The 23,413-nt window shown below is 32.3% G+C and overlaps 3 protein-coding genes across 7 annotated transcripts; all 3 read right to left on the reverse strand.

Annotated features, from left to right (window-relative positions):
* Positions 1–3,454: 3,454 nt before the first annotated feature.
* Positions 3,455–4,081, reverse strand: LOC141706507 (zinc finger BED domain-containing protein RICESLEEPER 2-like). The gene has a single exon (XM_074509241.1). The coding sequence runs from the start codon at positions 4,079–4,081 to the stop codon at positions 3,455–3,457; it is 627 nt and encodes a 208-aa protein (XP_074365342.1).
* A 5,712-nt stretch (positions 4,082–9,793) lies between these two features.
* On the reverse strand, positions 9,794–22,988 carry LOC141706569 (glycolate oxidase 1-like). Of its 3 annotated transcripts, none has more exons than XM_074509325.1 (12): positions 22,904–22,988; positions 13,289–13,453; positions 13,093–13,217; positions 12,547–12,593; positions 12,071–12,148; positions 11,867–11,991; positions 11,712–11,778; positions 11,561–11,623; positions 11,168–11,237; positions 10,981–11,081; positions 10,654–10,758; positions 9,794–10,245 (listed from the first exon to the last, which is right to left on the reverse strand). In XM_074509325.1, the coding sequence occupies exons 1-12, from the start codon at positions 22,915–22,917 to the stop codon at positions 10,054–10,056; spliced, it is 1,152 nt and encodes a 383-aa protein (XP_074365426.1). In that variant the 5' UTR covers positions 22,918–22,988; the 3' UTR covers positions 9,794–10,053. The 3 variants fall into 3 exon arrangements, with proteins under 3 accessions (XP_074365426.1, XP_074365427.1, XP_074365425.1); XM_074509326.1 differs by lacking the exon at positions 22,904–22,988 and adding an exon at positions 14,274–14,423; XM_074509324.1 differs by lacking the exon at positions 22,904–22,988 and adding an exon at positions 14,166–14,189.
* Positions 17,630–22,267, reverse strand: LOC141706568 (glycolate oxidase 1-like). Of its 3 annotated transcripts, none has more exons than XM_074509323.1 (12): positions 22,128–22,267; positions 20,387–20,551; positions 20,172–20,296; positions 19,769–19,815; positions 19,402–19,479; positions 19,197–19,321; positions 19,045–19,111; positions 18,895–18,957; positions 18,545–18,614; positions 18,374–18,474; positions 18,142–18,246; positions 17,630–17,956 (listed from the first exon to the last, which is right to left on the reverse strand). In XM_074509323.1, the coding sequence occupies exons 2-12, from the start codon at positions 20,521–20,523 to the stop codon at positions 17,765–17,767; spliced, it is 1,110 nt and encodes a 369-aa protein (XP_074365424.1). In that variant the 5' UTR covers positions 20,524–20,551; positions 22,128–22,267; the 3' UTR covers positions 17,630–17,764. The 3 variants fall into 3 exon arrangements, with proteins under 3 accessions (XP_074365424.1, XP_074365422.1, XP_074365423.1); XM_074509321.1 differs by lacking the exon at positions 22,128–22,267 and adding an exon at positions 20,675–20,901; XM_074509322.1 differs by lacking the exon at positions 22,128–22,267 and adding an exon at positions 20,723–20,898.
* Positions 22,989–23,413: the final 425 nt, after the last annotated feature.

The raw sequence follows: 23,413 nt of genomic DNA on the forward strand, positions 1-23,413 counted from the left end.
AAATGTTGTTTTATCTGACTGTACATGCCACCGTGGATTTATTTAAGCCTGGTCACTAAGCTTAATAAGCAATCTGTCAAGTTTTTAACGAAATGTAACGGCGAGTGACCTGAATGAAATTTTTTAAGACTAAAATGATATGGCTGAAAGGTTTTTGAGTTGGATGACCCAACTGCAAGTTTTTTGGTCAGTACAGTGACCAAAATATCATTTAACCTGAAAATCAATTATGCATATGTAGTATCATTACTCACTCTCTACATTTGTGAAAGGAAGATGTGCAACTATTGATATCCTTCCATGATATATTAAAATTTTAACGGTTGTTCGGTGGTATGCCCCTGGGCTGACTTGGCAATTTCGATAACCGGTTCGATTTTGGATCAGATCAATTTTGGATTGGATTTACTTTTCAATTATGATATATTTGAAGATCATTCAGATCAGATTGGATGTGATTCGGTTGTTTAACATATATTATAATTTTGTATAAAATAGTTGAATTTTATTGTAAATAAAATCAAAACAAATAATTATAATTCCTTTGTTAGACCTAAATATATAACTATAATATTACTCATATTTTTGAAATAATATTCTCATCATCATTCTTTTATATATATATATATATTTATGAAAGAATAAAAGAATAAGAATTTTAAAATAAAACTTCACCCTACTATACTCCGTAAATAAATTTATGCAATAGTGTAATGAAAAATATTTACAAAAAAATCATTTGAAAAAAGGTAAAAAAAAGCCGGTAAATAAAATGTATACAGTTTTATTCCCGTATTTCTACTTTCCGATGTCTCAGCTACTTCTGGCAAATTAAATCAGACTTGCTAGCAAACCTTAACAAAGTAAATCTAATTCTATGGCAAACATCAAAGATTCGAAGTATAGATCAGTGAAGCGTATAATTTTATTATTTAGTCGATTATTTTTTATATTATAAATTTTTTATTATAATTTTATTATTTAGTGGATTATTTTTTATATTATAAATTTTTTATTATTTTTTATCAATTTTATTTGTTGGGACTTTTATAATGAAATCAATTTTTTAAGAAATTAATATAAATAAAGATCTAATTAGTATATTTAAAAGAACTATACTAGTGTTAAAATATAAAAATAAATACATAAAATAAGAAAATATATAAAACATACAAAAATAATTTTTTTATTGAATGATAAAAGGTAATTACAGTATAAGAAAATAAAGGAAAAGATTTAAATAATTTTTTTATAAGTGAAAAATAAAAAACCAGTACAATATTTAGATAAACATATGAAAATAAGTTGCCCTCAGGCTTAGGTCCTGCCACTGTCTTCCTTGTTTTATCAACTTCTTCTTCTTCTTGTTCTTGCACCTTGTTCTTCATAATTTCCTATAAACATAGAAAATCAAGACTTAGCGTCCATCTAAGTTAAGTAACAACTAGTACTAATTATTTAGGACTAAAGCATCACAAAATAAGGTTAAAAGAAACATAACATGACGTAAAATATCTATAAATTAGTCATGCATCAAATACCCCCAACTTAATCTTTGCTCGTCCTCGAGAAATCAACTCCCCTGACTCATGGTAATGATGATGTGAACCGGAAAAAGGCAAAGTACTCGTTAATCTTGACATGGAGGTCTTCAATGCGTTGTCTTGATGGGCATTGACCAGTACAACAACATGAATGTGGATGAGATGTAACCGCCAAATTAGTACCATCCTCATCGACCGGAGATGATGCCTCATGCTCCCGTCCACATTCCTTGATCCTCACGTTCCCATCTACTTCTTCAACTAATTCCCCAAAGTACGCCCGGGCACTACTAGATTTGTGTTCTTCCGATTAAAGACATCAAGTCTTTCTGCAATTCTTGTAATGAAGCCCCCTACCATAATAAAGACATCTGCGTGCTTATCTGATATTCTATTGATTGAATTGAGACATTTGCTTAGCACTGTTGTTGTAGGTCATGCTGATGAAATCCTATGGGAAGATCAAACAAACATTCGAATTACAGACATTTGGCAGAGTATAAGAACCAAAGTTAAAATCGAACACGACCCGATAACATTTCGTGTACCTGTTTATCATATCCGAACACGAAACGAAAATTTTCGATTAACACGAAATGAAACAAAAAGTATACGAATTATTTCGTGTACTTTTCATATACACGAAACGACTCAAAACGAATAAATGAAATGTACATGAATACACGAAATGTACACGAATACTAAGTAATACATAAAATGGACTGCAATTAAAAGAGTTAAAAATAGCAAAATTAAAAATAAAAATGGAGGTCTTTTAAGTCTTAACTCTTAATAAGCAAATAGCAAAGTTCTGATGCAGTTTAAGTCTTAAGGAAGTACATCCAAATTAATATAAAGTTCAGTCTAATAACAAAATAAACAAGAAGCTTTATTCAGTTGAATCAAATACAATATCAAAAGAAATTCATTTCTCCAGTGGAAATTCAGCTTGCTTTGATTTTGGTCCATAAGTCATGTCCCTCCTGCAAAATCAGTAAAGTGAACCACATGAATATATGCTGAAACATAATTGCTCAAATAAGTTGAATGAAAAACTAATGCAGAAGTTACCTTGCAATGAAGGCACAACAGAGCTTTCACCACCAAAATCCATGTCATCACTAAGTGTCAAATTCATGATATCTTCAGTCAATTCTTCCAAAGTAAAATTTGGAGCTGCTGTAGTTAAAAATAAAAATGCTTAGAGAACACGAATAATGCAGACAACACATGATACGACTCAAGAAGTTTACTACCTTCTGCATTGAACTTCCAGTCGCGCGTGCATATTATACTTTCCACAACATTACTCGCTAAGGAGCTGCGGTATTGATCTAAAATTCTTCCACCAACACTAAATGCAGACTCAGAGGCAACAGTGGAAATCGGAATTGACAATATATCTTTAAGCATCAAAGAGAGATTAGGAAACCTGTACTGATTTGTCCTCCAATACTCTAGGATGTCGATCTCAACATTCCTATTCAATCTTTTTTCTTCCAAATATTTGTCCAACTCAGTCTTTTAAAGGGCAGCACTATTCTCTTCATCCATAACATCAAATTCCTTGCAATACAATAAAAAGGTTAGTACGCGAAATTACATATATAATCAGAATACTAAATTAAGGCAGAATCAAATATATAATACCTTCAAGACATCATTTCCTTCATTATGAAATAAATTACTAGCAAATTCTTCAGAGGTAGTAGAATATGAAGGAATTTTGTCTTTGTACCGATCAAACAATGCCTTCAAGGCTCTATGCAATTTTCCAATCTGTTCAGAATCTTCTCCATACAACATTTTGTAGCAGAACTCAACAAACTGTGTTTTGTATCGGGGATCAAAAACAATAGCAATAGCAAGAATAATGTTATATTCTTTCCAATATTTGTTAAACTTGGGTCTCATTCTCTCAGCAAGGAACTTGCTATATAATTCCTATCTTTCACTGCCTTAATCAACGTAAGTTCAACCAGAAAAATATTTGAAAAGTACAAATTTACAGTTGGGTATTTAGATCCAGAGAACAATCGAGTGACATTATAGAAAACTGAAAGAAACTTACAAATACCCTCCACTTTATCCCATTCATCATCAGAAAGACCATGCTTATAGTTCGAGTCAACTAATTGCAAATGAGTGAAAGCATAACGATAGTAAATCGCACTCTCAAGCATTAGAAAGGTAGAATTCCACCTAGTGGGGACATCTTGACGCAAACCTCTTTTCTTATCAAGAGCTACCGATGATATACATTCCCTAAATTTTTCTTTTCTGCCTTGAAAGCCTTTAATATACTTAACAGATTCACGTATTTTGAAAACAGATTCATCCATTTCTTTAAGACCCTTTTGAACAATCAAATTAATGATGTGAGCACAACACCTTATGTGAAAAAATTCACCCTTACACAACAAAGCATTTCTCAAGTTCAGTTGTGTTCTCAATGTACCAACAAATGAATCATTATTAGAAGCATTATCTAAAGTAATGGATCCTAGTTTGGACTCAATATTCCACTCACATAACATCTTATAAATTTTTTCAGATATGGTAATACGGTATGTGGTGATGGAAGATAAGAAAAATTCAGAAGCTTCTTATGCAGAACCCAATCAGATGTAATAAAGTGCGCAATAAGAGAGATATAACCATCAGTAGCAACCGACATCCACAAATCAGAGGTTAGGCTTACTCTACCATCAAAGTCTTGCAACATATTAAACATTTTTTTTCTTTTCAAACTGATAACAAGATAAAATATCTTTCTTCAAAGTGTTCTTACTGACTAAAGTAGACTTTGGATGTGCATAGATGAAGACATCTTTAATGCCTTCATAATCTACAAAGTGCAGTGGCAAATTATGCTTAATGACAACGTTGGTAATCAAATCTCTAAATACCCGAGGGTCAAACAATGTGTTTCGCAATGTCATAGATCCCTCGCTGCCAAACAAGACCATCTGCCTAATATCCTTGGTATCAGCACATACCTTTTAATGCTTCAGCAAGTTCCCGATACCATTTTTTGAATCATAGATGCACATGTAACCACACTTTATGCATCTTCCCCTCACTATTTTATCAGCTCCAGTGACGAGGTCAAACGTAGTCCAAACCATTAATCTCTTTCTTTTGGTAGCCGATTGTTCTTTGAACTTCGAAGAACCTTCACTAGGATGCTCAGTAGTAGGATTCTTAGTAGGAACATTTTCCAAAACATCAGCTTCATCGTCGCTTAGAGATTGATAACCCTGCAAATTAACACAAATTAGTAACAAATCGTATATAAACAATTGAGTAATTAACAAATTAAGGCATGAAAACAATTAAATAAACATTGATATTACCTTATCTATGAGATCATCCATGTTATCTAGGGTGTGAAGAGGTGAAGCGATTTAGGGTTTTGTAAAGAGGGAGGCGAAGGGCAGAATAAAAAAATAGTCGGATGTGGTTTGTGACTTGTGAGAGAAAAACCCTAACGGTGCTTTATATATGACTTTGTGTTGACCGCCTATCAACTTTCCTACTTGTTTGAGTACAATATTTTAATTAGCGTATGATTAAAATTGTACATTATGTTAAGTAGTATATATTATGTATGTATATATATAATATAAAAAATATAAAAAACATATATAACCTATTTCGTGTACTTTCGTATACTTTTCGTGTACCTAAATCAAAACCCATATCCGACACTAAATTTACCGTGTAATTTCGTATTCGTGTACTTTCGTGTTTCGTGTACCGAAAATCAAAACCCATATCCGTATTTTTTTCGTGTCGTTTCGTGTCGTGTACCAAATTTCCCGCTCTAGTATTTGGTATTTGGTCGGTTGTAATATAATACCATTATAAGCAGAACACCCTCTATTTGATAGTTGGTCGGTTGTTTGGTACAGTTGTTTGTTATGATAAATAACAACCGTGTGATATATAGACATATATATGTAAACCGTGGGATATAATAATAAAATAACATTATATTAATATTTGAATTGCTTTCATAGCTTCAGGGTTCGAATCTCGTCAATATCGTATTAAATTTAAACTTTTATATTCTTTATTTTTAACAATTTCTACAGTTTCAAGGTCCGAGTCCCGTGAATAACATAATATCTATTATATTATTTATTTTCAGTCAAGTCTCAAATTATTATAAAACATATATTAATATAACTTATTTTATTTTTCAATTTATTTTTTAACTATTGAAAATCTATACTAATATATTAATAATTTAAGATAAAATATATTATTAAAAATTATTCGAGTGTTAAAAGTAATCCGTGCATGGCACGAGTTATAGGCTGGTAGTATATATATGAAATTTGGGCGCAGTGCGGTGTGGTGCGGTTTGAACGGCAATGTTAAAATGTCAAAACACAAATCGCAAATTGCAAATCGCAACGCACGCGCGATTTTATCAAAAATCAAACCGCAAAAGTATCATAAAAAAATAAAAATTGCGTTTTACGGTAGGGTATGGGATAGTGCAGGCGGTTTATAGGGTTTGATATCACTTCCGGTGAAGTAAAAATGTATGACATATATAATACTTGAAAACTGATCTTTAATAATAAATCTATTATATATTTTTGCGGCTATCCCCTGTCCGAATCTCATATGAATTCTAATGGTTATAAACAAAATCATGAGCCAAACAGCAGTTTAAGCTTAGTTTAACAGCATCACTTACTTTATTTCTGGACATGAAAACTTAGCCGTCTCTATCAGCATACTCCTAGCTAGTTGGTCAATATATCCCAGTTCCTGGGATACTGTCCTCCTAATCTATAAGTTGAACTGTTGAAGGACCAAGTACGGGCGCCACATCTGTAATAATAGTATGTAGTCATAATTAAAAAATAATAATACGGTAATATCCAACCATCCACTGTAAGGTGCTATTACGACATAAATATGTATTATATATATATATATATAATATATAATAAAGTTCTATGAAGTCCAGTTTTAATTGGAGTCCCTCGGAGTCCATATATATTTTGCAAGTAAAATATAACTTAAAATATTACAAAACATATTATTTTTCGACAAACATCACTATTAAAAATCTTGTAGATTGCATATATTTTACAAGCAGAACATTACAAAAATATATTATTCTACAAAACATGTTTAGTTTGCAGAACATAAATGTTCATGTTGCAGAACATATTGCAGAACATGTATATTGTACTGTAAATATATGAGATTTGCATGATTTTGTTAAAGTTATGATATTTGTGTTTACAAGATATTTTATTTGCAGAACGTAGATGGACTCCGAGGACTCCGACAAAATGGTGGACTCCATAAAACTCAGCTCTATATATTTATATTTATACTATAAAAGAGGAGGCTATTATTGACATAAAAAAAGGAGACAATTACATTTTTCTTCACCTGGACTGCACAGAAAATCTTATAAGCAAACAAACTTATTGAATGCTCCCGTAATTTATATCTCAGCAGTCAGCTGCTTCAAATAATAATACTAGACAAATATAAAACATTTGAATCATTGATAAAAAACTACATTTAAATAAATAAGTTGAGAAGAGAACACAAGTGGGACCGGTCGAGTCTCCCCAAGTCGGTAAACACAATCGACTTCGAGCCCATAATTTGTTTTTGGGGCCGGGCCCAATAGATCTTTTTACCCTCAGAAGATAGCCACGTGTTCTCCTCCTATTGATCAATCAAACATCCACGTCATCATCTGTGAGCTATCCTCTTCCCATATTGTTGCAGAATTATTGTATATATATCTCACCCACATGATATCGCTGTCACCATTTGTAAATAATGATCGAGTACAAAAAAGATCTAGCATCTAGGTCACAAAATTTGTTGCAAGCATGAAAAGTATTGTTGAGGTCATTTTATTACTCTTGTTATCAATGCTCGTTTGTGATATTTTCTATATAACTTATAGTATATTTCTGACTTACAAGTCATTAATAAGTCGGTAGGAAAATTCACTAAATAAATTTTTAAATTTTTATATTCTTGTTATGATTGGTGTGTTTGGACATAATAAAATAGTTTGTGGAGTGCCTTTTATGTGTATGAGTCACCGGTGATGAACACATATAAATTGATGCTATGAGTCAGATTTAGGAAGTTTTATATCGAAACACATATAAATTAGATGCAAAAAAATGAAATCAAATGCACCTATTTTTTAAAAGATAAGGCGTTTATGCTTTAAACATACAACTATCACAATGAGACTCTTCTAATATGAATTCACGTGTATATTAACTCATCTACCACTCTATTTTTCAATAATATTTATGGGGACATATGCAAATATTTATATATAAACAAAGGTAAATATAAAAAGAAAAAAAATAATATGGGGTCATGTGCCCCCAAGGGCCTAAGGTATATCCGTCTCTCACGATGACATGATATGAGAGTCAAAACGGTAAAAATTTTAAGTTCGATTTTTTGCTATTCCCGATATTCTCGTAATAATGTACCGTAAATTTTTTGAAAATATTATTAACGTTCGAAGAGAACTAATAATTTAACATGGTTGAACTGACTAAATTTTTTATAGGCCATCTAGTGGATTGGTCTCAACTCTCATGTTCAATATGATATATGTCAAACAAGTTAAACTGTTAAACTTTCTTCTTCCAACATTTCATGAATCCATGTCTTGTCAAAACAGGAACAAAAACTTTACATGCACAAATTATGCTTCCATACTTCAATTATTGAATGCAAGAAACTGGTAAATTTAGGCAGTCCACATATAAAGAAACAGGAAACAAATTATATGTTTGTGCAAGACACAAATTATGCTCACATACTCCAATTATTGGATGCAAGAAACTGGGAAATTATATGTGAAAAACAGGAAACAAATTATAGATCCTGGAAGTTGGTTCTTTTTGAAAATCAGTTCCAAAACTAGTAGTAGTACTAGTAGAGTGGTGTAGTTCATCAATAATGTAGCTGTGTTTTTTTCAAATTACGAAATCAATTTATAATTGAGTCGGTACTAAAAATTTTCACTATTTCTTTTTAGATATAAATAAGCATACAATGATTGAGGAACTCATTATCATAATTCTCAGTTTTATTCTTTAATCAGTATTAACACACACAAAAATAAGTTATATTTTGAATATTAGCATCGCTAAATACACTAAACTTTTACTCCGTGCAGTAATTAGCAATCACAAGTTTGACCTTCACCTGTATTTTGTGCAAGTGAATGTCTTCGCTTATATTCCGTGTAAATTAGTGCATTTAACACGCATATTAAGTGATTCTCTAAATATAATAAATAATTAATTTAATATCAAATTCTCTTCTTCACATTTTCAAATAAAATGATTGAAGAAATTATTTTCCTCATAAACGAATATACTTAATAAATTAACCGGTATTATCTTAAATTTATTTGGATGTCCTTCTTAAGTGGCGATAAAGCGATTGTTTATGTATTTATTTTTTAAGAAGAGAACAAGTCATATATAAGAATAAGTGAAAATATGGACAATACTAAGGATGAGAAGATCAGAAGGCTTTTATTACCACATTCCATAATCTATGTTTGAATAATAGTATAATTGTATAGTAAGCCTTTACTTGGTGATAACCATCTTACATGAAGAACAGCAGAGAACCACCGTTGTTTTTATCATAGAATCTCATAATAAATTGTAAATTTTTATTTTAAAAAATATAAAATACGATGCTAATCTAAAATATAAATATAATAAAAAATTTAACAAATTGTTAAAATTAATTAATAAGAGATTTCTAATGAATTAAAAATTTAGTTTAAAGGGGCGGCCAAATATTTTGCTTACCTGGCCAAATTTTAATAAAATGCAGTTTTTTAAGAACATTACAGTTGAGTTTCCAGTATTAGAACATTTTTAGGACATGACCACCTCTGGCCCCTATATAACCTCGTCCCTGTTTCGAGTTCTTAACATACTGCAGTTTAGGAACTGTATGAAGTTTGAGCAAGATTGCCTTTGTAGTGACCTTTCCAGATTCTCTAGCATTGTGTCTGCAGAACCCTGATTTCGAGATTCACGGCTAAAAATAATAATAATCATTAATTTTAATATACTTTTCCACTTAAATTTTGTTAAAAAACGCGAGATTAAAAAAATTTCTCGACTAATTTTTCAAGATTTGTCGAGGCTGTAATCTAGGGTAGACCATGATACATTAAGGAAGATTACATTCTCCTGCTAGAAGGCTAGAACAATCCATTTCCAGTACATTAATATGAAGAATTGTTTGAATATATGTTGAGTATACAATGCAGGTGGCAGATGCAGTAGCCATCAAAGATAATTATATCCTTACAAATCCTTTTAAAGATTTAAACATTTTCAACATACCATAAAGATTTGAAATAGGACTTCTGTGAAGAAAGCAGGCTCTTGAACACATGCGTAATACTATCATCGCGCTGCTACAAGAAATGCAGTTATTTATGCAGGCCAGAAGTACACATTTATAATCTCGGTGCAAATTGAGCACGAGGAGCATCCCATTCAGTGCTAATGTGGTTACGAGTGATTTCACTGATGGAGCGACATCCACTTAGTGCCATGGTTAACTCAAATTCCTCGCGCAGCATCTGCAGTACTTTTCTGACACCGGCTTCTCCTTCAGCAGCCAACGAGAAGACAACAGGTCGTCCAATCTATCATTCAGATTTGAGACAAGAGAAACGAGTCAATATTGAGAAACAAAATCGAATGTTAGAAGAAGTACTGTTGTAGTATGATATGATCACAAAAAATGTCACCTGAATTCCATATTTGATGTTTCACATATTTAACTTGCATATGTTTAGGTGGTAGATTTGCAACAAAGACAATTATGTACAGTGTGGTAAATGTTAGGAGTTGTTCAACATCGTTTGTGGGAAGATTGTCAGAATATAAGCAGCCAGATGAACTCAATTAGTATGTGGCCGTTTGGGAGTGACCCAAAAACGTGTTACTATTAGTCGATCAGCTAGTCGTAGTTTATTACTATAAGTTGGATTCAATTTTTGTTGACAATGAAAATCCAGACTAGATTAACCATCATAGTTAGTTATACTTACAAAAATTCCAGAGGCTCCGAGTGCTAAAGCTTTGAAGACATCTGTTCCACGACGGACTCCTCCATCCAAGAAAACTGGTACGCGGCCTTGAGCAGCCTTCACTACCTGAGATAATTTCAAGAGAGATAAATTGCAAAATATCATGAAATCTGAATTTATTCCATGTTTTGCCCTGTGACGAACAATTAAAAACTGATGGCATGATAATGAATTTTGATATCAATTTGGAAGACAATGAAATTAGACTGTAGTCTTTTTGGAACAAGTTCAACATAAGTGAAGGGTCACCTCAAAGACTGAAATAATTAAGCGTGAAAGTAGAATTACCTCTTCCAGAGCCATTATAGTGGCAGGGACATAATCAAGTTGACGAGCACCATGGTTAGATACGATGATACCAGCTGCTCCAGCTTGTATAGCCAACCTTGCTGCAAGTCATTACAGAAGGTTACCAAGTTAATCTATTGTTAAATGTATAGTAAGAAAATTACAATTTAAAATTGTGTTTGCTTACTGTCTTCAGCAGTGATGACTCCCTTCACTAGGATTGGCATCTTGGTAATTGTCTGAAGCCACTTCACATCCTGTTCAAATATCAACAAATTACTTAAATGTGAATTCAAGGTTCTTGAGTCACCTTTAAACAGAGACAGTATCAAGTGATCCAGGCCATGCCCTCATTTCCAAGGTATCACTCAAAAGTCGAAAGCCAACTACTTTCAGATATCTGTTCTGTTAATTTCTATGACACAGGTGACAATCCTATATTTTAAATAATCTTTCTTAAATGCCGAATTCATTAAAAATGGAGCTACGACCGACTAGTACAACAAGCCAACATCCTCCAGAATATTACATGACATATTGCCAAAGTCCTTCAAAGCATTATATGCCACTAACTAAGTACCTTCCAGCTGAGAGAACGGTCAATCTGACCAGAAACATATGAAGCCAAACCAGAGTCATTAGCCTGCATGCCACAGAACAATAGAGTACATCATATTATTTGTGAGCATTTCAAAAAAAGATTAATCAGTTATTCCTCTAATCTCACTCACTTTATCCATCTTTCCGAGGTCCAAGCCCTCGAAGTTCTTCAATGTCAAATGTGGTGGCAAATTAAATCTGTAGAACAATGGCATGAGCAGATTCAAATGAGCTGCACAGGACTGTGACCTCAATCTAAAAGTTTAAACTGGACTAAAAATTGCACCTGTTCTTGATATCAGCCTCTCTTCGTCCCAGCCTTGGGGTATCAACTGTCAAAGCTATAGCCTTAAAGCCAGCTTTCTCAGCTCTTCTCACAAGCTGAGCTACAACATTTCTGTCCTTGTAGACCTACACAGTGTATTCTTATCAGTGTGACTCATCAAGTGATGACTTAAAGAAGCAAGAACAAGGAAAAATGTAATCTTACATAAAGCTGGAAAAAGCGGATTCCAGGTCCTGTAGAAGCAACCTCTTCCACACTAGATGTGGCCCAGGAAGACAATGTCTGCAAAAATAATTGGCACTTCATGTCAGAGAGTATCTTACAACATTAAATATTTTCAGATATGAAAAACAAATAGCAAGAAAGATGTGATTCTTGAGTTTATCTGTTTGTGACTGCTAAAAAAACTAACTACTTGGCAGTTGACACCATATTTATCCCAGCGAAGTTGAAGCGTCTTAAATTAGTTGCGCTTTACTTGATATTATTAGGTTTCTCTGGGTATTATTAGGTTGCATACACAACCAGTCAAGTAAGTGCATATAATTTTTAAGGCTCTTTAGTATAGGTGTTGTGAAATTAAAACATTTTTTAAAGCTCACGACCCATGATGCTTCTGGGATGCAGAAGGATGCTTGCTTAAAGTGTAAATAAATCACCCATATGAAGAGAAGGCATACCATAATTGTATTAGCTGCGGATGCAGCTCTAGCAGTTGCATACTCTCCTGCATAAGATTAGACATGTCGTGAAAAATAGATTAAATTTCATTTAATACATAGTTTAAAAACAATCTCATTAAAGATTCTATATAGTTTGAGATCGAGAAATGCCTTCATATCAAGCACCACATTACTAACTTTGCAACAATGTGCCACATTACTACAAACTAGAATGGAACTTGACCAATGTTCTCTTTAAAATTTTTCTTCAGGGAAGGAGATCCTATAATATCCTAATTAAGCCAAAGTTCAATTTGCAGCTAAGCTGAATCTTGATTATTTCGAGGCATGGGTGCCATATAACACATCACACACATGTACTTATATTAGCAAGTTGAGGTAACATGATGCTACAGAAGTAAAATCAGCCAAGTAACTTATCAGCTAAACTTATATAACAATCAGATTTTAAATATTTTCTACGAATGCCTTGGCAGACAAACAGAAAAGACTGCGACTAATGTAGGAGACCCGAGACCTTAATCTCTTTGTTATATTGCATACCTTCAGGGTGAGCCATTTTCTGAAAAGCTGTTGGGGCAATCATAATTGGCATAGATATCTTGAATCCTAGCACAGTAGTGGTCATGTCTATTTTGGTCACATCAATTAGAATACGAGGTCGGAACCTGTTTAACAATTAAAATCAGTTCAGGGACTGCATAGAGTACTAGAAGCTAAATATGTAGAAAATTCTTACAGAATTCTTGCAAAAGCATTTCTATTCTCTTGTAGAGTCCATTGGTCCTCCGCGCCTGATGCATAGTAGTCATAAGCATTCTTCGGCAATTTTGCCTTTGCAATGGCATCGTACTCGGTAACGTTAGTGACCTCCATACCAGTAGATGTGAATTTGTGCTTCAACCTGAAAATTAACTTCAGAATTTAACTCGAGTTCTAGTCCTATAGCAAATAAAGATTTAAAAATTTAGTCTTTTATTATGAAGGTGGCCAGATAATTCATAAGCTGAATAGTAGGATAAAATTCCTAAAGATCTGGAATCAGGGCAAGTCACATCATAATAAACTTGACATCGCCTGATATGGGCCCTAAAACTGCTGAATAACATAAGATAGAGAACCAGTTACTTAACAAAAACATGGTATCTTAGCCGAAGTACACATAAGTATGATTATTGGCAGCAAGTTCAAATATTTACGATGAACGAAAATAAATGGTCCTGATACAAACTCCCTGTGTCGCAAATTCAAACTTTCTGTTAACTATACGATCTTATTGGTGTCTTCCTCTGACACCTTAAGGTTTTAAATGAGTTAGTTAATCAACAGTATCAGAGCTTAGGAAGATGGACGCCGGTGTTCCAGTCTTGGACCCATAAATGGGTTTTCGAGTGAAGGGGAGTGTTCTATTAACGACCAAGGCTAACTGTTTGAATCGAAAAAATAATTTTAGAAAACTTCTACAATCTTGATAAAACAGTATCAATACACCTTCTTTTTTTATCTAGACAAAAGTTCTGGATTGTTGAAGTCTAACAAGTAACAAGTCATGAAATATACTAAGCAGGCTAGTTGAAGGTATACGTACAAGCATAGGATAGCGAAACAAAACATACTCGGTATATCCCGCTTGTAAAGCATGCATGAGAAAGCCACATCAAAGCTAGAATGAAAATATTACAAAATGATCATATGCAGATAAACCAATGGAGAGAGCCACAAACCTTGAAGAAACCAGTGGAGTTGTTTATGCAACCAACTTGCACAAGTGCAGTGATGAAGAAAAAGAGAATGAGCTCAAAATAAAGACATTTGTAGTCATAAAAAAATGCAAGGATAAATAAAAATAATATAGACGATGACAAGGAAAGTGGGGTAGGGGTGGGTAAGGACAAAGGAAGTGAGGATGAGTATTTGGAGGTTGGAATTCGTAACATAATCCGATTAGAGGACCAACTTGGGTGGCTCTAATTCATATGCTCACTTGTGTGTTTCATACTTTTTTCTTCATTATCATCTTCCTACATATTTGTTAAATATTTAACTTTACATCATTATTTGGATCATTTGGATCATCAGGTTTCTGGTCTAGGTTAAGTAATCTGTAGCACTAAAATCTTATAGTCCCTCCCTCCCCCAATTTATCTGTCTAGATTGACGGCATAGTTCTTTTGATAAATTTTTAATTTTTTTTTGAATAAATAAAACGTAACTATGCAGTCAATACACTTAAACTACGTGGAAAAGTCAAACTGGAGAAATAAATTGGGATTCTTTAACAATATTAAAAAATTAAATAAACTAGCTTAAAACCCATATGCACAAATCTTTTTTAATATTATATAATTTTTTAAAAAATTATTTTTAATTGAATTCTTAAAATTGTTCAATAAATTTTTTTGATATTTACTTTTTTTTTAAATGATATTACTTCATGATAATTATATTAATACACTTATATGTTCATAGTTTTTTTAGAATAATTAAACCTATTTAAGATAATAGCCTTGATACCAAGGAAAAATAATATTATTATAGCGATTTTATAATTTTTTGAGAGTAAAAATACAATATCTCTATTATGTTGAAACCTTAACAAAAATATTATTTTAGAGAAGTTATTATTTAATCGATAAACTATAAGAGTTATTTGAGAAAGACAATAGTATATATTAAACGATATAGTTTTATTTACTATCATTTTATGTGTGTTTTAATAATAATAATAATAATAATGTTTAGTTAAAAATTAATTTTTGGTTCATATCAATAAGATACGAATTATGCTTAATTTGATATTAATTTAATTTATCCCGTATCAGGGTTTACATTATTTTATTTTAGCCCGAAGCTATTACTACAACTAAATCTAACTAATTATTTTTAGTTTAATTCTAATTATTTATGTCCGGATCAATAAGATAATTTTGTTTTAGCCCAAATAGTTAGTATATATGATTTTGTTTTAGTTGGTCGAAGTATATTTTGATTTTAATTTTGTGTCAGTTTGGATCAATTGTATAATATTTTTTTTTATCTTAGATGACTAATCTATATTATTTTGTTTATCCTATATCTATTGTATAGTTTTTTTGCCGTATCAGTATTATTTATTATTTTGTCTTAACCCGATAATTATATTTAGTTTGCTTAAATTAATTTTTGTCCGAAAGTTTAGTTAGAATAATATAGAACTAAATATAAATTATAATTTAAAACTAGCAAAAGAAGTTGACTTTAATATTAATTAATAATGATATAGAGTTCGATATGAAATATAATTTATATTGTTAGTGGATGTTGACTATAATATCAATTAGAATTGAAATTGACTAATCCACCAACTCCCTAATTAGAATTAAGATAATTAACTAAGGGTAATTAAGTAATTTCAGCAAGCGTCGACAGACCGACCGTCAAACTTTTAAGTTTCGTCTATTATAACATAGTATAGATATGATCGCACAGATTTTTTTTTAATATTATATAATTTTTTTTTAAAAAAATTGAATTTAATTTTGAATTTTGTTCATTTAATGGTGTAAAAAAAAATTTTGTTCATTTAAAACTTTAAATGATATGATTTCATAATAATTATATTAGTAGACGTATATGTTCATAACTTTTTAATATTATATAATTTTTTTTAAAAAAAACAATTTAAATTTTGTCCATTTAATGGTGTCAAAAAAAAATTGTTCATTTAAAATTTTAAATGATATGACTTCATAATAATTATATTAATAGACGTATATGTTCATAACTTTTTAGAACATTTAAATTTATTTAAAGTGATAGCATTGGTAAGGAGGGAAATGTTATTATAACGAAATTATTATTTTATTGGGGGTAAAAATATAATGTATTCATTATGTTGGGACCTTAAAAAATATTATTTTAGCATGTTGATTACTTAATCGATTAACATTAATTCAATAAAAGATATTTGAAAAAGACAATATTACTGATTGAACGATATAATTTTATTGATAATTCTATGTGTATTTTTAAAAAAAATAATATTTATGTTTTAATTAAAATTTGATATTTAGTTTACATCAATAAGATACGAATTATACTTAGTCTAATACTAATTTGATTTATCTCGGATCAGTGGTTTATATTATTTTATTTTAGCCCGATGCCCAATATACCGACCAAATCAAACTAATTATTTTTAGTTTATTTTTTTTAAGTGTGGATCAATAAGATAATATTGTTTTAGACTGAATAATATATTATTTTATTTTTGTTGGTCAAATTATATTTTTATTTTAGTTTTGTGTTCGTCTGAATCAATTGTATAATGTATTTTTTTATCCTGGATAAATGAAATATATTATTTTGTTTATCCAAGTTCATTTGTATAATTTTTTTAGGAGGACTAATAGTATTATTATTTTATCATAGCCCGATTCACGTGACATATCAACTAAATCTTAATAATTATATTTAGTTTGCTTATTAATTTAGTCCAAAGTAACAAATTAGAATAATATAGAACTCGATATGAATTAAAATATAGATTGGTAGAAGAAGTTGAATTTAACATAAATTATAATTATATAGAGTTCGATATAAAATATAATTAAAATTGGTAAAACAATAGAGAAAATTGATTTCAATATCAATTAAAATTAGAATTGATCGACCCAATAATTAGATATAAAATAATTAAGTAAGGGTAATTAAATAATTTCACAAAGTAACCCACTAACAACTCTAATCCGATACCATGTTAACCAGTTGCACTCAAATCTTAAGGTGGCAGAGAAAGGCTTGAAATCCTGAGAATTTTTCGGAATACATATCATTTCGTAAAGTAAATAAATTTATATATTCAACTGTACTTAAAATTTGGCAGTTGTAAATCCCGATCCTTAATATTATCTTTCAAATTGTTTTTTTTTTTCATTTTACCCCTAAATTTTCAATATATGCAGAAGAACTTGATACAATTTTATTTTCTTCATTGACTCGATTGATTGTTTCAGTGTGGTCCTATGTATTCTTTTTCTATTTATTATGCATTCTGGCATTAAGCAGCTCATATTTATCTAAATGATCAGTAAACCGAATGTTGCGAGGCCTACTAAAAATATCGATGATGAGGATCAAGTTCAAACATGTTGAAGTTCAGGAACACATGCGTAGTACTATCATCGTGCTGCAACAAGAAATGCAGTTATTTATGCACTCCAGAAGTACATATTTATTATAATCTTGGTGCAGATTGAGCACGAGGAGCATCCCAGTCGGTGCTAATGTGGTTACGGGTGATTTCACTGATGGAGCGACATCCACTTAGTGCCATGGTTAACTCAAATTCCTCGCGCAGCATCTGCAGTACTTTTCTGACACCGGCTTCTCCTTCAGCAGCCAGCGAGAAGACAACAGGTCGTCCAATCTATCGTTGAGATTTGAGACAAAAGAAATGAGATAATATTGTGAAACTAAGTCTAAGTTTAGAAGTTTTACCGTAAAGGATTTAATATTTTCTCGGAGACTACTTGAACCATCACAGTTTACGACTATAAAGGATTTAATATTTTCTACGAGGCTACTTGAACCATCATAGTTAGTTTTACTTACAAAAATTCCAGAGGCTCCAAGTGCTAACGCTTTAAAGACATCTGTTCCACGACGGACTCCTCCATCCAAGAAAACTGGTACCAGGCCTTGTGCAGCCTTCACTACCTATGAATTGAAGTGAAGTTTTCATTGAACAAGTTCAATTTTTTAAGCCTGATCATTCTTGTGTAAAGAGGTGATGATGTACTCCATGTTTTAGTTTGATGCAAGTTCAACATATGTGAAAAATTACCTCTTCCAGAGCTACTATAGAGGCCGGGACATAATCAAGTTGACGAGCACCATGATTAGAGACGATAACACCTGCTACTCCAGCTTGTATAGCCAACCTTGCTGCAAGTCATTATAGAAGGTACCATGTTACATTTGTTTTCAAAAGCAATTTGAAATTATGTATGCTTACTGTCTTCAGCAGTGATGACTCCCTTCAGTAGGATTGGCAACTTGGTGATACTCTGAAGCCACTTCACATCCTGTTCAAATCTCGACAAATTACTAAATGTGGATTAATGGTTCTTGAGTCACCTTTAAACAGAGACAACATCAAGTGATCCAGGCCTTCTAGTTTTAAAACATGCAGAGGTCATATTTCAGATATCTGATGAAAATCCTAAATTTTAAATGATCTTTCTTAAATATCGAATCCATGGAAAATGGATCTACGAGTGACTAGTAAAGCAATCCAACACACTATGAAACATTCTATGACAGATTTCCAAAGTCCTTTGAACCATTATGTGCTTAAATAAGTACCTTCCAGCTGAGGGAACGGTCGGTCTGGCCAGAAATATATTTAGTCAAACCAGAGCTATCAGCCTGCATACCACAGAACAATGGAATACATTATATATTTGTGAACATTTCAAAGAAAGATTAATCAGTTACTGTTCTAGCCTCACTCACTTTATCCATCTTTCTGAGGTCAAAGTCCTCAAAGTTCTTCAATGACAAAAATGGTGGCAAAGTAAATCTGTATAAAAATTACACGAGATTCAACTGAGTTGCATGAGAATGTAACCTTAATCTAAAAGTGAACACTGGACTAAAAGTAACACCTGTTCTTGATATCAGCCTCTTTTCGTCCCAGCCTTGCCCTATCAACTGTAAGAACTATAGCCTTAAAGCCAGCTTTCTCAGCTCTTCTCACAAGCTGAGCTACAAAATTTCTGTCGTTGTAGACCTACACAGTGTATTATCATCAGTTTGGCCCATCCAGTGATGAACTAAGAGAAGCAAGAACTAGGAAAACTGCAGTCTTACATAAAGCTGAAAAAAGCGGATGCCAGGTCCTGTAGAAGCAACCTCTTCCATACTAAATGTGGCCCATGAAGACAATGTCTGCAAAATAATTGGCAAATCATGTCATAGTGTATATTACAACAATATCAGATATGAAAAACCGATAGCAAAACAGATTATCGATGAGCACACGAAAAAGAATTAACTACTTGGCACCACATACATCCCAGTGAAGTTGAAGTATCTTAAATTATTTGCTCTTCACCAGATATTCTATATTGAAATACATATCTAAAATTAGTTGAAGTATCATGGTCCATGATGCTTCTTAGATGCTTGCTTAAAATGTAAATGAATCAGTAATCACCCATATAAATAGAAAGCATACCATGATTGTTCCAGCTGAGGATGCAGCTCTTGCAGTTGCACACTCTCCTGCATAAAATTTAGATTCGTCGTCGAAAATAAATTAAATTATCATTACAACAAACTAAAACAGTCTTATTAAAGATTTTATATAGTCTGAGATCAAGAAACACCTTAAATTTCATTTAATATCTAGAAAAAAAGGTAATGCAACAAACTTCAAACAAAAAGTCAAATCAAGCACCACATTACTAAGTTTGCAACAAAGTACCACATTACTCTACACTAGAATGGAACACATCATACTTATGTCATATTTTCTATGACAATGAGCAATTAACATTTTCTATGAATGGCTTACCAGAAACACAGAAAAGAATGCTATGAATGCAGAAGTTCTTAATCTCAATGTCATATCTGCATACCTTCAGGGTGAGCCATTTTCTGCAAGGATGTCGGGGCAATCATGATTGGCATAGATATCTTGAATCCTAACACAGTAGTAGTCATGTCTATTTTGGTCACATCAATTAGAACACGAGGTCGGAACCTGTTGTAACAAAAATTATCAGTTCAGGAACTTTAAGATAAAGAAATCAAGAAAATGTCACTGGAACCGAAATAAGTAGAAGAATCTTACAGAATTCTTGCAAAAGCATTTCTATTCTCTTGTAGAGTCCACTGGTCTTCTGCGCCTGATGCATAGAAGTCATACACCATCTTTGGCAATTTTTGCTTTGCAATGGCATCATACTCAGTAACGTTAGTGATCTCCATACCAGTAGATGTGAGTTTGTGGTTGGGCCTGAAAATTAACTTCAGAATTAAACTTGAGTTCTAGTCATATTATCGATACTAAATTTTTATTGTTATGAAGGTGGCCAGATAATTCACAAGCTGAATAGTAGGATAAAATTTATGAAGCAACCTAGTTGAAGGTAGAACTACAAGCATCACATAGCGAAACAAAACATACTCAGTAAATCCCGCTAGTAAAGCATGCATGAGAATGCCACATAAAAAATAGAACGATAAACTTCAAAAATAATCAAATGTAGATAAATCCAATGAAGAAACCGGTGAAGGAGTTGTTTATGCAGCTAACTAGAACTTGTGCAGTAATGAAGAAAAAGAGAATGAGCTCAAAATAAAGACATTTGTAACCATATGAAAATGCAAAGGAAAATTAGACAAGATAGATGATGACAGAGAAGGTGGGGTAGGAATCGGAAACATAATCTGATTAAAGGACCAACTGGGTGACTAATTCACATGCTCACTTGGTGCTTCTTACAATGCTTTTGTTTTTTTCGTTTCTTTTTTCAATGGTTACAGTGTTGTCATGTTTTTCTTTAAAAGCAGGGCCGACCCTGAGATTCGGGGGCCCTAGGGCCCTAGTCGTATATATTTATTTAAGAAAGTTGATATTTTTGGGGCACTTGAGTGTCGGAGGTCCTAGGCGCAAACCTTGTTCGCTAGAACCTCTCACAGGATCCTTATTCTTCTTAAAATTAAATTCTTCTCTAAATCGAACCCAGAACATGTGACGACAAAAATTAAGTACTTACTATATGAACTAAACCAGCAAGCATTCATTCATTTGTGGGAGTTCAGATATACTCCCTCCGTCTCACCAGGATGTTTACATCTCTGGTGGGCACGGAGATCAATATATATATATATAAGTAGTTAAAGCAATGAAAAGTGATGAAAAGTGGTTAAAGTAGTGGGACCTATTAATATTTAATAATAGATTTGAGAGAGTGGAGGAAGTTAGTGGGTGTAATAGTGTTTTATATTATTAAAAGTTTACTATTTTTGGAATGTAAAGAAATAGATGGGACAGCCCAAAATAGTAACTGTAAAGAAATGGATGGGACAGAGGGAGTAATGACTTTATACAAATGCATAGAATGAAACAGCAGAAAATGGAACACTTCTAAATTAGAAAAGGCTCAAAGCACAACTTTTACTATTATCAATTGATCATGGATCTATCTCCTCGGTTGTTAAATCTAATGAATTCTTATTGTATTACATTCAATAAAATATTTGTCTATAAGGATATATGTTTAAGTAACATTAGAGTATAGTTTGCAAGTAGATCATGAGTTCATTAGAGCTGATAGATCTACGGTTTAAGATTTACACAATGGGGTTGCGATGTCAAAATTAGGTCAACCCGCATATGAACTCAAAACAACTTATCATACATATGTTTGCATACTAGGAAGTTGAGATACCAGGTTGGTACAAAACTAATACCATATAAAATTATATGACAAGCAGCAATAAGCATTTTCAATGAATGGCTTAGCAGAAACACAGAAAAGAATGCTATGAATGTAGAAGATCTTGTTCTCAATGTCATATTTGCATACCTTCAGGGAGAGCCATTTTCTGACACAGATATCTTGAATCCTAACTGAGTAGTAGTCATGTCTATTTTTGTTGCATCAAAATTACTCCGATTATGTTCCAGAGATTTGCGTAACAATGTGTCTCAAATCCAAAATTTCTATTAACAACTGAAAGTCCAGCTGTTTGCATCGAAAAAATGATTCAGTAAACTCCTACAGATGAAACAGTAACAATAAACTTTTTCTTATATAGACAGAAGTTCTGGATTGTTAAAGTTTCACATACAAGTCTAACAAGTCATGAAACAGTCTAAATATCAACTGAACTTGAGAAAACACAAAAAACATACTAAGCAGCCTAGTTGAAGGTAGAACTACAAGCATCAGATAACGAAACAAAACATACTCAGTATATCCCGCTCGTAAACGTGCATGAGAAGACCACATCAAATATAGTAGGGGTGAGCAAACAAAAACCGAAAAAGCGAAACCGGACCGAAAAACCGAAAAACTGACCGAAAAAACCGAAACCGACAAAAACCGTAACCGAACCGAACCGATGGAACGGTTTGGTAACGGTTACGGTTTTACTCTAAAAACCGAACCGAAAAACCGAACCGTTTATAATACATATAAATACATATTTAATTTTCTATTTATATAATTTATAAATAATACATTATTAAATATATATACTCAGTAGTATATCCAGCTCGTAAATCATGCATGAGAAGGCCACATCAAAAATAGAATGGAAACATTAAAAAAATACTCATATGTTGAGGAAAGCCACAAACCTTGAAGAAACCATTGAAGGAGTTGTTTATGCAACTAACTTGCACAAGTGTAGTAATGAAGAAAAAGAGAATGAGCTCAAAATAAAGACATTTAATTGTAGTCATAAAAAATTGCAAGGAAAAATAAAAACAAGATAGATGATGACAAAGAAGGTAGGGTGAGGACCAACTGGATGGCTCTAATTAACCATGCTCACTTGTGTGTTTCTTAGTTTTTCTTCCTTTATCATTGTCTTCACACTTAATCATACATAAATTGTTATACTTTTTATTTAAAAATCGTAGCGTTTAAACATTCACCTTATGATATGCTATATAATCCGTTCTGACCCACACTTGCTCGAGACCAGGGCTCTAAGTTTAGGGGCTCTGGTCCCTGGCAAGCGGACTATATAACATACCATCTTACAGCAGTTCGATCAAACATTCACCTTATGATATGCTATATAATCCGTTCTGACACGACTTTATCAGCTGATGCAACGGCCTCATCCCTTGCAGGTAAACCAG

The sequence above is a fragment of the Apium graveolens genome, chromosome 2 (assembly GCF_009905375.1).
Source record: "Apium graveolens cultivar Ventura chromosome 2, ASM990537v1, whole genome shotgun sequence".
NCBI classification, from domain to species: domain Eukaryota; kingdom Viridiplantae; phylum Streptophyta; class Magnoliopsida; order Apiales; family Apiaceae; genus Apium; species Apium graveolens.